Source organism: Opisthorchis viverrini (genome assembly GCF_000715545.1).
Source record: "Opisthorchis viverrini unplaced genomic scaffold opera_v5_7, whole genome shotgun sequence".
Classification (NCBI taxonomy): domain Eukaryota; kingdom Metazoa; phylum Platyhelminthes; class Trematoda; order Opisthorchiida; family Opisthorchiidae; genus Opisthorchis; species Opisthorchis viverrini.
The window spans coordinates 4,051,946-4,066,679 of NW_008751663.1; the positions used below are offsets into that span (position 1 = coordinate 4,051,946).

Sequence of the window (14,734 nt, forward strand, 5' to 3'; positions counted from 1 at the left end):
GTGAAGATCAAGTCTTACCTCAAGCCAGATATAACGAATGCTGATCATAATAAAAACCAAAGAACTTGCAAACTGTGACGAATTCTTTGGCTTCAGCTGGACGCTTGCCGCAACCGTAGAAGAATTTTTCATATCCAAGTTGCGGATGGCCGCTGCAATTTGAGTTTGCGCGGATGTAATCGGTCTGATTATTCCTACGTCGGTTTGAAGTTAACACCAAATCTAATTCTTAAGAATACATGCGAAGAACCCAGATTTTCCACAAAACTCTACATGGTTTTCATAGGGAGGATGGGCGGGGCCATCGGTAGCCATTGAAATATGGATTCCGTGCCCATAGCGGACTCCGAATTCGTTTAAACAACTTCTGATAAACCTGCAGCCGCTTGTGTAGATCTCATACGCCCGAATAATTAACATTAAATGCTAAAGCTTTATGTTAAAGTTTGCCTCTTTCTAGCCACAGCTTCAGAGAAACTTAGGGTGTGCGTTCAGGGACGCGGGAGCCCATTAGTCGTACAATGCTCTTACGTGCAAAATCTTTGCGGGTAAGAGAAAAACTTTTCACGCCAAAATGTCGCGTTTCATTGCATATACGCTCAAGCCAAAAACCATTCTGATCCACATTCATATTTTTGCAACTTGCCAAATTTCATTGTCCATTCGGGCAATTCTACCTCTAGAGGAAAATTCTGATAGAATAATTCTCCAGCATTGCCTAGACACCGGGATACCTAAATGGAGCTCAGAAGTTGAACTGTTACTCTCAGCTCGATTGCGCGATTACTTTGGTCCATCAGGGACACGTCATAGCCTTCGAAAATTCCATTCCACTGTGCGAATACTGAGCGGTGGGACTCGGCCTTGGGCATAGATATCATTTGGAAGCGCGCGCTTCCTGGCTTGTATACAGCTGATCAATCCCAATGCCAGCTTGCGCATGAATCGCGTGCCTTGATGGCCCTTACAAGCAGTTGGCAAAGACCAAAGTCACGGAAGAAATTCACGCAATATAAATGCATTGTTCAGGTTTTACTTTACAGGCGACGATGCGGTTCATCCAGGTTCTGGACACTGATTGGCTGTCGATTCACTGGCATATGAAGCCTCTGGACCAATCATCGATTGGATTAGGTTTGTGGGGTAGTCCAGTATCGTGTACCTGTGTACCAAATGCCCCGCGATATTATTACACTGCAACTTGGACAATGCGGAAATCAGAGTGAGTTTTCATTCACTCATATTTTCATCGCTTCCGAATGTTTGATTTTCAGTCACATTTTTCCTAGTCACGTGCTGACAGAACAATGAATTGTCAGTTCCATGTGATTGCTTTTGTTCTTGTGCTCACGTAGATTTTCCGGACTTGCATCTTAAATCCTTATTTCCCATACACAACACACCTCACTGCGNCCGATTCATCTCAGGAATAACGTCCACTACGGGGCTGTCCAGAAACCGAAGTATTTCAGTGCAATGATGGCGTGCGATTATGTGGGATGATGGCACAGTCGCGACTATGCGCAGCCTACTTTTGACTGCACCCCATCGCCCACTTGCTCTATTACATGCAACCACAAACAAACTCACGAATTATTCTGACCAACTTTATGATCATGCCTGAAGGTACACCACTCACCTGTAGGAATAAACAACACTACGATAGCGTGACACTTTGTGAGTACAAAGTGGACACCAAAAGACAACAGCATTATTATCATCATTGATAGCGGAGCAAAAGATGCTAACAGAGACTCAGCAAATACATGTATTGTGACGCCTCACACGCAACTGGTTTTGCAAAGCTACATGCTTTTCTATAGGCCGTAACAGCTACATTTTGAGGTCAAATCACGGTACAAACACGCAGCAACACCAGATAAATCCAATTTCATGTCTCTGCACGTTCCAAACTAACTTAGTTGCGCACAATCTAGCCAACACACATCACTCATAATCAGGTATGCTAAACCCGGTTAGCATCAAAGGCATACCTATTATCTGCACGTAAATATCGATTACTGATTTTGAATTCGGGCAGCGCTGCCTCAGTGAAGTAGCTAGGAATTGTGGGAACTTATGACCAACTATTATTTCGGGCGGCGCTCTATCTGACATCAAAGTGCTTTCTGGTAAACCTTTCGGACACTTTTTCTTATTTCGACTCACCTATGTAAACACTGTTTTCCTATTTCCCCGTTTGAATGGCAGCGATGAATCACTGCGGACTCTCGATGGACCCAAGAATATCCTAACTACATGAACGGCTCGTCCAATATGTTCACGTACGGAGCCGTCCACGGACCTAATTACGGCGTCGCGATGACGGTACCGCGACCACCATACGCAGCCTCATGACTTATCCGTACTACACTAAAAACCCTCGTGTTTCCCAGACGAGCGGTACGCAGAAGACCGTTTCAGTTCATTTAATTTGTGCAAAGACTCAGAAGCAGTGCTCATTTTGTTGTACCGTCTGCCTCTTCTGCTCACAAAACCAACACCTTCTCCAACGGAATATCAGTGTACTGGTGAAGATCAAGTCTTACCTCAAGCCAGATATAACGAATGCTGATCATAATAAAAACCAAAGAACTTGCAAACTGTGACGAATTCTTTGGCTTCAGCTGGACGCTTGCCGCAACCGTAGAAGAATTTTTCATATCCAAGTTGCGGATGGCCGCTGCAATTTGAGTTTGCGCGGATGTAATCGGTCTGATTATTCCTACGTCGGTTTGAAGTTAACACCAAATCTAATTCTTAAGAATACATGCGAAGAACCCAGATTTTCCACCAAACTCTACATGGTTTTCATAGGGAGGATGGGCGGGGCCATCGGTAGCCATTGAAATATGGATTCCGTGCCCATAGCGGACTCCGAATTCGTTTAAACAACTTCTGATAAACCTGCAGCCGCTTGTGTAGATCTCATACGCCCGAATAATTAACATTAAATGCTAAAGCTTTATGTTAAAGTTTGCCTCTTTCTAGCCACAGCTTCAGAGAAACTTAGGGTGTGCGTTCAGGGACGCGGGAGCCCATTAGTCGTACAATGCTCTTACGTGCAAAATCTTTGCGGGTAAGAGAAAAACTTTTCACGCCAAAATGTCGCGTTTCATTGCATATACGCTCAAGCCAAAAACCATTCTGATCCACATTCATATTTTTGCAACTTGCCAAATTTCATTGTCCATTCGGGCAATTCTACCTCTAGAGGAAAATTCTGATAGAATAATTCTCCAGCATTGCCTAGACACCGGGATACCTAAATGGAGCTCAGAAGTTGAACTGTTACTCTCAGCTCGATTGCGCGATTACTTTGGTCCATCAGGGACACGTCATAGCCTTCGAAAATTCCATTCCACTGTGCGAATACTGAGCGGTGGGACTCGGCCTTGGGCATAGATATCATTTGGAAGCGCGCGCTTCCTGGCTTGTATACAGCTGATCAATCCCAATGCCAGCTTGCGCATGAATCGCGTGCCTTGATGGCCCTTACAAGCAGTTGGCAAAGACCAAAGTCACGGAAGAAATTCACGCAATATAAGTGCATTGTTCAGGTTTTACTTTACAGGCGACGATGCGGTTCATCCAGGTTCTGGACACTGATTGGCTGTCGATTCACTGGCATATGAAGCCTCTGGACCAATCATCGATTGGATTAGGTTTGTGGGGTAGTCCAGTATCGTGTACCTGTGTACCAAATGCCCCGCGACATTATTACACTGCAACTTGGACAATGCGGAAATCAGAGTGAGTTTTCATTCACTCATATATTTTCACCGCTTCCGAGTGTTTGGTTTTTAGTCACATTTTTCCTAGTCACGTGCTGCCAGAATAATGAATTGTCGGTTCCATGTGATTACTGCTTTTGCTCGTGTGCCCACGTAGATTTTCCGGACTTGCATCCTAAATCCTTATTTCCTATACACAGCACACCTCACTGAGAAACAAGCCCAGTGCAAGAGCAAGTGCGCTGCTTGGTTCCGGGTACGGACATTAAAAACGGCAAGACGTACTGGGCGGCGGGGCTAGAAGACTGATTTCGGGATGTCTGAGGACGTCGGCACCTGATGGCGCGTAGATTTTGCCTACAAAAACGATACAGGACGAACGGAGTCATCAATCCCAAATATTGTGGCTACAATGAGAGTTGTTAATGGAGTGAAAGCAGGGGGAAGAAAAAGTATGTAGATGGGCAAGAAGGCAGGCGTCCAGATTAGCCTGTTTTCCCTTACCCGGCCTGCTGTATACAGCAAGTAAGGCGACTCGGCTGATGGAACCACGCAATGGCTGATGTGGCGTGAGTTGATCTGTATATGCGCAACCCATAGTTGTACATGGGCTGATATACTGCCAGGGCGCCCACACCTAGACAGGAGGACGATTAGAATCCTCGACCAAATCCTTTGGCTCAAAATCCCGACCGCAAAGCAGCGGTGTTTAGCGGGAACTGCAGGTACAATGCCATTCTCACGGTGCAATTCGCCACACTTTCCAACGCGAACCTGGAAGATCAGGAGATTGTCTGTCAGACCTCTAACCATTGACCAACCTGGTATGAGAGAATCAGCGAGCGTCGCGGGGACACCCCCTGAAGTATAGCTCAGTGGGTCGCCAAGGTATACAAACCGTCGCACCACAAGACAAGATGCCCAGTGATATGCCATTTTAACACCACAAGTGACGCACATTTGTAAACACGGCTCTGGCCTCTAAGAAACTTCCATCAGAGCTTGTAACCAGGGTATGCAAAATTTTCCAAAACCTCCAGCGGTTCTCCTTGAATTGTAAGGTGTTTGTTCAGAGACGACGTTCTGAAGCATGACTTTGCACTCTGAATGTACGAGTCCGATGCCGAAAGATGTTAGTTAATTTATCCAACAGGGCCTGTATTTTGCCTTCGTCTCCAAAGACGATGTCGTATGCTTTAACCAGTAGCAATGTGAAGACCGGTGTTTTGAAGCTGTTTCAGCGTTCGCATTTTTATTTTATCAATGATAAGATAGTAAGTTATCATCCAGCTGTAACACCCTTTCGGTACCTAGCAGCCATACCACCCGAAAGAAACACGAGTTCTGGGATACTGCCGGGTTGCTCAAGCCTTGACAGGAGAAGTCGAATTGCAGGGGTTGGTGTAAACCATGGTCCTTCCGATCAGAAAATCCGCGCTTTAACCACTGAACCATCTGGAGCTCGTCAATGGCGAAATTAAACAAGAACGAAGACAGTAGACATCCCTATCGGAATCACGTTTTATAAGAAGGCTATCAGAGAGCTCTCCATACGCTGACGCCCGAGCATCATGGAATATAGGGACCGGATTGCGCCCATAAACTTCTCGGACATACCCTGTTAGCAAGGCACCGACCGATCGACATAGTCGAACTCACCCTTGACGTAAAGGAACAGCAAGTTGACATCTCACCTGTTAGTTATGGCGTTGCTGTAACACCTGATGGAGTGTGGAGATACGGTTGAAATCCTGCTTAATGCCCACGAGTCAATGCTTCGTGTGCCCCGGAAGATGGAGGATCAGCGACGCCATAAGGTGGATTACAACGGGCTTCCAAGTAACACCTATGTGGTTACTACATTCTCTGCGGTTGGACACTATTATCAGCTTACCCGGGTTGTTTGTATCAGTCTCTTTCCTCTAGATGGGCGCAAATAGGCTACCAAGGCTACCAAAACCTGAAGCACAATAAAGATGGTATTATTCTACGCAGGTTGACACGTCGATGAGATTCGGATTCGCGAGAATCCAGCTAGGTCTCACCCTGGGCGAGGTTGCGTTGATCATATTTTCACTTCATGACAAATCTTTTCGAAGACCAGCTATGGCAGTTTTTATAGATCTGAAAGCTGCATCAAATGACGCACTGTGGCCAGTGTGTCTGCTGATTCTTTAATCACTGTTCCATGTCTAAATTGTCACCCAGGAAAATACCCCCTACATTCTGGCTTCACAGTGGGGAGAGATGGCTCAGTGGTTAGAATGCACATTTACTGACCGGAAGGTTCGTGGTTCGAACCCTGTCTATGCCTCTCGACTTCCCCAGTCTAGGCTTGGGCAACCTGGCAGTATCCCAGCCCTCGTGCTTCCTTTGGGTGACATGGCAGCTAGGCACCGAAAGGGTGTTACATCTGAACGATTTCTTTTGGCATCACAGTTTTAGCGAGCAGGAACAGTTCCTTTTCCCACTTTTTTGAAAGCCAAAACTTTACTTTCAACCAACTGGTTTGTACGAGGGTCTGAAGATCGAGCTAGCTTTATATGAGACTCTGGCCGTCGAGGGACGCTCAGTCATGTCAGTTCAACGTCATTCCCCCTGAACTGTCCGGTTATCACGGTGATTAGAAGGGACACCGTTCATTGTTAGACACTGCCTCAGTTTCTGACAGTCACCCCAGTTAAAGAGCGGATTTAAAATCAAGAAAGACGGCCACTGTTGGTCGTCGGAAAGAGTGGCGCGGTTCCAGCACTTATCGCAGATGGAGATATGACCTATACAAACCCGGCCTGACTCCCACGATGGTTGATTACCCTTCGTAGGATAATGCTAGAGAGCACATTGGAAGCTATAGCCGCTAGACTGGCGTTCCGACGGTTTTCGCACGGTGTTCTTACGCCCTTTTTCGAATATGCGAACCACCGTCGAGGGGCTCCTTTCTGTTGGAGTTTTTTCCTTGTTCCAGGAATTTTAAATCAGGAAATCGTTCAGCCGTAACACTTTTGGTCCCTAGCTGCCATGCCAACCGAAGGAAGCACGAGAGCTGGGATACTGCCAGGTTGCCCAAGCCTAGATTGGAGAAGCCGAGGTGCAGAGGCCGGGTTCGAACCACGGAACTTCCGGTCAGTAAATTCGCGCCCTAACGACTGGGCCATCTCGCCCCTCCAGACACTCTAGAGTAGGATCGTTAGGTTAGCCACAACGGCCTTGCAACGTTTGAAGAGTATAGGTTGTAAACCCTCAGATCTAGGTGCTTTGTTGCGCCGAGACAAGGGAATTGCGCCCTGGACTTCTGTCGGCAATGGGAGACATATCCATGTCCCACTCGGATTCAATTGATAATTCCAGAGGGTGAATTGATTGGATCCAGCTAAACTGTTCTTCAAAGTGTTCAGTCCATCGTCCAAGACGACGGTTTTGTGACTTGGATGTCGTTTCACCAACACTCACGCTGTTGCGCACTCGAATGATTGTGCCAGAAATAGAGAACGAGGATTGCCGAACGATTGGCTTTAATCTTCCAACAATTTCAGTACATCAGCTGAAACATTAGGAACCACAATTAGTTTAACGAATAGCGAGTAAAAAGTTAAACACAATGTCAGTATATAACATTCGAGTCCCAACATGTTGACCCATGTGCTACTCATCATTCACATTGTCTTCCTCCTTTAGTTGGTATGGAATTCTGGAGACAGCTTTGCACAGAGCACGGTATAAGTCCTGAAGGTCTGTTAGAAGACTATGCTACTGATGGTTCCGACAGGAAGGATGTGTTTTTCTATCAGGTCAGTAGAGCTTCATTATTTTTCGTAACGGTTCAACTGAAGTAATGTTTCTTCGCAGGCTCTTTTACTCACCCACATAAGACTCTAAAATTGGTGTTATCGGAGTGTGTTATCGGTTCGGTTGTTTTTGCTTGTCTGATTTCTTACATATTTGCCTTTTCATTCTCATAGGCTGATGTGTTATCAAAGTGATCGATATTGGTTCTTCATATTGAGTACACTGCTATCACAATACCACATGTGGCACTTACGCACATATTGTTGTCGCTATATTGCTCTGTGTACTGTCATTTTCAGCATTAATAATTACGTTTAAGTGAACCGTTATAGAAGTGTTTTCCAAAGTACGGAAAAATTCATTGGAGCATATCCTACTTGATTACAGGTGGCAAACAGGTAGATCCCACTTAGGCGACGATGTTGGGCTTGCGCCGATGTCGCTGTATACCAAGAGCCAGCTGTTCTCCAACTTTTTAGTACTTATTCAAAAACAATGCTGTATCACTGTGTTACTGATGTCCTTGCCCATATATTCTACACTACCGATTACTATTTGGGCCGTCTAATCACTTTGCATCAGCTGACTTTTTTCAGTGATGAAAAAGCATAGGAATATATAGTAAAGAAGCAAACTACTTGAAGTCCATTATTACTTGCAATAGTCATCCCAAAACAACATGGTATCCTGTGCAGCACATGTCATGTCATAACTTTATTGTTTACTGCATGCTTTTCTCAGAAAGGCGCAGATATTATACCAAATCAATACCACCCACGGGGAGAGATTTTCGGTGGTCTCATGTCTATGAAATATAGTGTGTGTGACAAAAAACACAATACAGAATACCTCAGAGATACAAGCATGGCGTTGCAATAACTGTGCAGCACATGTCATGTCATAACTTTAGTGTTTCCTGCATGCTTTTCCCAAAAAGACGCAGATATTATACCAAATCAATACTGCCCACGGGGAGAGATTTTCGGTGGCCTCATGTCTATGAAATATAGTATGTGCGACAAAAAACAATACAGAATACCTCAGAGATAAAAGCATGGCATTGCAATGGAAGACTCACTTGAAGGTCGACTTATGATGAACAGGTGGGTTAAATGTGGTCCATGCCTGTCGCGTTACTTAGAATTCCTTCTTAAGTTGGAAGAACCAAAGTGCGTTTCAGTTCATCAAAGGCGTACTTGAGCCAGGAGAGATTTTGCGTCAACTTGATTTGTAGATGCTTTAAGGTTATCAGCTATAACGCTTTGAAAAGAATTGAGTTGTTTGATAACAGCTACGGATAAAATGCTAAATGAGGTGTCCAGACACTCCGGCACGTTTGAAATAAGGGATCGAGAGGCCAATCTGTTAAGTAAACTAGTAAAGTTGTCGTGAATATGAAGCCGGAATAAGGACAGCTAGTTGTGATATCATCTGTGTATGTGAGCTGCACTACGGACAGTAGTAGGAGAAGGTCCTTAATGTTATACTCGATGGAAAGCAGCGAAACTTTGGTCATTGGAAGTCAGCTACATATCACCTCGAAAGCGACCCAGCAGAATAATTGTGTTGGCAACAAGTTAGTCGAGTATTGCTCCTATCTCCAAGCTACAGTCCGTGAATGGTAATATCACCTCATCACAATTACCATCATTTTGTGGTGCATGAACGGCTGTGGCCATATCGTCAAGCAGCACGCAAGCGAATTTGATGGATTCGTTTCAACAGAAAATGATCAAATATGTCACGGGGGTAGGAAGTACGAGTTATCGGATGGAGCAGCACGCAAGCGAATTTGATGGATTCGATCAAATATGTCACGCGGGCAGGAAGTACGAGTTATCGGATGAGACTTATTCGTATCTTGCTTAGGGAGTGGGATTACGTAGATAGGTCGCCAACTGTCAGGTAACTTCCCTGAATGGATCAAACGTGTTAGTCGGATAAAACCAATGGGTAGCGGTGGGACTGAACTGCTTTCGAATCTGCTTTCGAAGGCCCAACTGTGAGCGTTTGAGCTCATTACTGAACAGCTGCGGATGTTTCATTAGAAAATGTATTTACAAATGCTTCAGGTTAGACAATTCATCTATCGAAACGGAATCACTAAATTATCTAGGAATATGTCATAATCTCGTCACCATTTTGGGAAATTGGAACTTTAAGTCACAAAGTGCCGCTCCATGCAGCAGATAAGTTTGCTGTTCTTATATCATGGTATAAATTTACGACAGTGCGCAGTCGCCGCCATGAGTGATCATCTAGTGATTCCCCAAACCGACACTAACAACCATCGAGTACAGGAGGTGGCGAGCTTCGGACAGCCGGAATACACTTACACAAGTTGCGCCCATCAAAGCTTGATCCATTCCCATTCCGTGATGCTTCATGTAGTCATTGTTCACTTTATGGTTTTCGAGTTTATGGTAGAATTTCTCGGTGATTGTCAAATTGTTGAAGCACGTTCTAACTGCTGTGGTTCTCAGGGTAAAGCCTCACTACAGTGACTTGTGAAGGAGCTATTCCAATCGGGCCTTTTGGAGAATGGTGTGATTTGCTTCGTTCCGGTGAATGTGATCTAACATAATACAACCGTTATTCTTCTCAGTTTTAGTGGAGAGTATATTTAGTGATTTGGGACTAGGTGTAACCCCGGCTGTTGATGACAGGAATGTGAAAATCTTTCTGTACGAGCTATTGCAAGAAATTGACGGAACGGATCGAAGGCCATCGTTGCTCACCGTAGAGTGGTTTCGACGTACACAGGCTATATTCCTCTACATTAAAATTTGACTGATGAACTATTTGCTTACCTCCGTTCTCTTCCCCACCCATCTCTGTCATTATTTTTGACACAGGCAGATGATGCTCATTACATACCGCGTGCCGTGTTACTGGATTTGGAGCCACGCGTGCTAAACACGATACTGAGCTCACCATACGCCCGTTTGTACAACCGTGAGAATGTGTACCTTTCCAAAGATGGTGGAGGCGCCGGGAATATCTGGGCATCAGGCTTCTCTCAAGGAGAAAAGTTAGAGGAAGAAATATTCGACATCATTGAACGGGAAGCAGAAGGTAGCGACAGTTTAGAGGTAAGGAAAGCTCTGGCAAAATATAGGATAAATGTTTGGAGTTGCTACACGTCGTGGTGTCTTTGAATCCGCTATCATTTTGTGGGCTTATTGTGAAGCTTTTGAGTTAGCACTCCAATATTCGTATAAACCACCAACTTCACTGTAATATCCTTTCCAAAAACCTTAAAAGTGTGAAAAAAATTTGAGAGAATTTTCCCCATGAATTGGCTGTTGGTAAATGGTATTCATTATCTTAGTTGCTTTGGTGGCATGGTATAATCGCCTCCCATCAGGTTCCTCGATTAAAGTTCGGGTCTTCACAAAAATCGTAAAATGTTATCAATCAAATTGGGCGTGGAATAACAGCCGCGAAACATGTAATGTCTGACCCCAACTAAAATTACAATGTGCATCACAAGGAATTGTTGATAATCCGTAAAAGTGTTTCGGAAATTTATGTATGAATAGGCATTGCCAGTCTGCCAGATTGGAATTGTTTCTTTCCGTTGGCTGGGGCTTATTTGGCACAAGAGTTAATAGAGGTAAGAGGTCACAGCAATCTCAGAAAAGCCGACATCTTCGGAAATGTTCGAAGATTATTTCGATTTATGCGTGCGATCGGCCCCAGAAACCGCCGGTGAGCGAAACTATCAAGAATCAAACTGGATGCCTTGACCGCTGAGCCAAGCAGTTTGGGGAAGAATTCTTGTGGCCACCTGCTGCTAGTCTGGACGGTGAACCTGGAGTTCCCTACGGCCTCGTAGGTTTATGACCATATATGCTCTCTCATGCACCACCGAGCTCCTGTTTCGGACGACCTCCCACCCGGTTTGTTAAAGGACGATGATGAAGTCCTCAGTCGGCACTTGTCTGATGTATTTGCCTGCATATGATAAAAGGGAAGTGTCCCAAACAACGTAGAACAATCGGTGATAGTGCCCATCGAGTGCGGTAATCAAGAGTAATCAGCTTGATTCCATGCGTACCGAGATTCTTAGTGTTATTTGTCCTTCGTCGCCTTATGGTGGACCGTGAAGCATTGACTTGAGAGCAACATGCTGGATTCCTGCCTGGCGTGTTTTGCGCTGACCAAACATTCACACTCCTTCAGGCGCTACAACAACTCAAGATCTATAAACGCCCCACAATTTTAGTATTACCGGATTTCCAAGATGTATTTCACCAAGCTGACCCGCATGTTCTCCTTAACACGTTTGCTGAGCAACGGGTTTCCCTAAAGTCTGTCGATACACTAAGTTATTTGTATTCTCATACTTCTGGGGATGTGAGAGTATACTGGGAGCTCTCCAAAAGCCTCCGTACACAAATTGGTGTCCGAGAATGATGACTATTCAGTTCAGTGATCAATGGAATAAGGAGAGGAATGCTAAGTTTTTTCACAATCCCTTGTGTTCGGATAGCCGCTGATCAAAACCTTGTCGATCTGGAATATGCAGACGACGTTGTTCTCATGTTCGAAGAGGAGAAGGCGCAGGTGTCTTTGGATGAACTGACCGTCCTTTGGTATCCACTTTACACTGGACGTGTGGTCACTGAACACGTCACTTACAATCCGTGGACAAGTACTCGAAGTTGTACAGCATTTTAGATATCCTAGAAGTTGTATTAGTTCGGATTGTAGTGTGACAGCTGATTTCAATTCACGAGTTTCTAAGAATAGGGTTACGTCTGCTATTTTGAGACCCCCTATGTCAGAAGAGCTGCACATCCCTGAATTGCAGGGGACGTGTGTAACACGCTACAGTGCGGGCTGTTTCATCGTATAGCTGCGAGACGTGGCTCCTTCGAACAGTGAGAATTAGACGTCTGCAGGTCTTCGAAAACCGTTGTCTCAGAACCATAGGTCGTATAGGCTAGTGTCGGTAAATCCGCAAAGAGTGTTCGAGAGAGATCACCAACGGTCTGGGTGCTGTTGGTGCGGCTCATCTTCCAGGGCGACCCTCCCTGCTCATTGTCAATGGCGTTGTTGTTTTCAGATTCTATTAAGTGTCTGAATGGGTGTGTAGTGGTGTAGGCACGGTTGGGGTATTTTGGCACCAAGTTTTTTTCCATCCTTGTTTTATTCTTTTGTTCACATTAAGGCCTTCAAGTAAATTATGGCTCTATCGCAGCGAAGCATCCGTGTTGAACGCTGATGTGTTATCGAGAATGGTTACTCAGTTTACTTGAAGACATGGGCTGTTTTATTTGTGTGCTGGATTCCTCAACTGGCAAATCGAGATCTGCCTTGTTTACGCATCACAACGTGCTATGGACCACCAACTCATTGCTAACACCGAGTCAGCCTCGGTCATTCAACCCTCGGACCAAGAAATGGCACTCATTATGGAGGTACATGAACACAGATCACGTGGGGGGAGGGGGGAAGAAAGCCTGAAGACCACCACTGCACTTTTGTTTCTGACACACAGTTTGCTTACTCGGGTGGTGGCATCCTTGGAACTTAAGCGTTTTGGTGACTCTTGGGAAAGTTTCTTTCGGATGCGGAGCTCTATACATTAACGCTGCACGACTATCGTGCCTGATTCTATCAGCCGGTACATTGTCGTCAAAGGCGTCTAGGTTTGATCGTTGCCCTTCAGCTTTTTTGCCTCGGAGCAAAGCTACCATGCACTTCGTAGGATGCACAAACTACACTTTCCACATCTTGCTAGTGACCTGGACCAATCTATACTGCTCTGAATCATCTTGTTTCTTGCTTATTCTTCTGATGCCAACCTGGTATAATGATGGAAAATTCCAGAAATCTTTCTTGTCAAATCTCCCAAATGGAGCTGGTACATTGAAAAGTTCCTCTTATCTTCCTGAGTTTTGCTATGGTTCCATTTCAGGGCTTCGTGATGACGCACTCAATCGCTGGTGGAACTGGGTCTGGAATGGGATCGTATATTTTGGAACGTCTCAACTCGCGGTTTCCGAAGAAGCTAATACAAACCTACTCCGTGTTCCCGAACGCTGAAGACACAAGCGATGTTGTTGTTCAGCCTTATAACAGCTTGCTTACGCTCAAACGTTTGACACTAAACGCAGATTGTGTGGTAAGCCTATGCGGCTTGTCGTATTCTATTTTGGTGGAACCTTCTATTTTCACTTTTGACTTGCTTATACATGCCTTAGCGAACTGTTCAGTTGTAGCACCCTTCCGGTGCCTAACTGCCATGCACGAGGGCTGGGATATTGCCAGGTCGCCCAAGCCTACACAGAGGAAGTCGAGAGGCAAAGGTCAGGTTCGAACCACAGACGTTCCGTTCAGTAAATTCGCGCTCTTACCACTTGGGTCATCTCGCCCCACTGTGCAGCAGTTTGATTAACTTGGTCGATACCAGTCATTCACTGGGAGACCTTTTGTGTCACAAGCATAATACACATAGATGAACTTTGGTTCCCGCCTGTTTTCAAATCGGGCTTTATGGAGACTTCCCAAATATGGGGAACAGTAACCACAAGAGTTTCAGCAGGCGCACACCGCGCACAGATTTTCAATTCGTTCCGTGTCTTTTTCGATTTCCTCCTTTTCCGTTTCGACAGTAAGTCTCTTTACTCTCCATTCTCTCCCAGGTCGTTCTTGATAACACAGCGCTCCATCGGATCGCAGCTGAACGTTTGCATATCGAAACACCCTCGCTTGCTCAAATCAACCAACTTGTGAGTTGTCTTCTATTGAGCTTTGTTCGAGCATGCATCGCATGTTTTTCTGTCGTGTTAAGCTCTCCATTTCAATATCAAAACGATGTTGGTACACTTACCTGTGGGTGTTTTCTGTCTCAGTAAAAATAGATTGAGCTGTTTTACTTAGCACCAGTGCAATCTGTAATTCTGTGATGTTCATGATGTTACACTTGTCTGCGCAAAGCGTACAGGCATGATTCTGTATCCTTCAGGATTGGGTAGTATGTCTCTGTCTGTTCACTAGCGTGACTTCCGAATGTTACTTTCTGCTGCTTTTGCAAAATAATTGACGGTTGGTTGGTTTCCAGTATGGGGATAAACAATTCACGTGTGTATACATTCAGGAATCTCAGAATGTGGTATCCGTTAGGTTGCTCGGAATGAATTTCTGTTGACTACCATAAGCCCCTGCCTAGTCGTATCTGGTGAAGTGAGTATATCCTCACTGTA

The 14,734-nt window shown here is 45.0% G+C and overlaps 2 protein-coding genes across 2 annotated transcripts in view; one reads left to right on the top strand and one right to left on the bottom strand.

Annotated features, from left to right (window-relative positions):
• Positions 1-1,141: 1,141 nt before the first annotated feature.
• Positions 1,142-14,734, top strand: part of T265_00755 (hypothetical protein) — a gene marked incomplete at both ends in the record, with an annotated part of 20,573 nt that continues 6,980 nt past the window's right edge. Inside the window, 5 exons of the mRNA XM_009164604.1 lie at positions 1,142-1,222; positions 7,410-7,522; positions 10,376-10,612; positions 13,447-13,653; positions 14,174-14,260. Of these exons, the coding sequence (XP_009162868.1) occupies positions 1,174-1,222; positions 7,410-7,522; positions 10,376-10,612; positions 13,447-13,653; positions 14,174-14,260 (693 nt within the window). The remainder of the gene's footprint in view (positions 1,223-7,409; positions 7,523-10,375; positions 10,613-13,446; positions 13,654-14,173; positions 14,261-14,734) is intronic.
• T265_00754 (hypothetical protein) lies at positions 6,908-10,361 on the bottom strand (the record flags this gene model as incomplete). The annotated part of the gene is made up of 2 exons (XM_009164603.1): positions 6,908-7,179; positions 10,331-10,361. The coding sequence occupies 2 exons, from the start codon at positions 10,359-10,361 to the stop codon at positions 6,908-6,910; spliced, it is 303 nt and encodes a 100-aa protein (XP_009162867.1).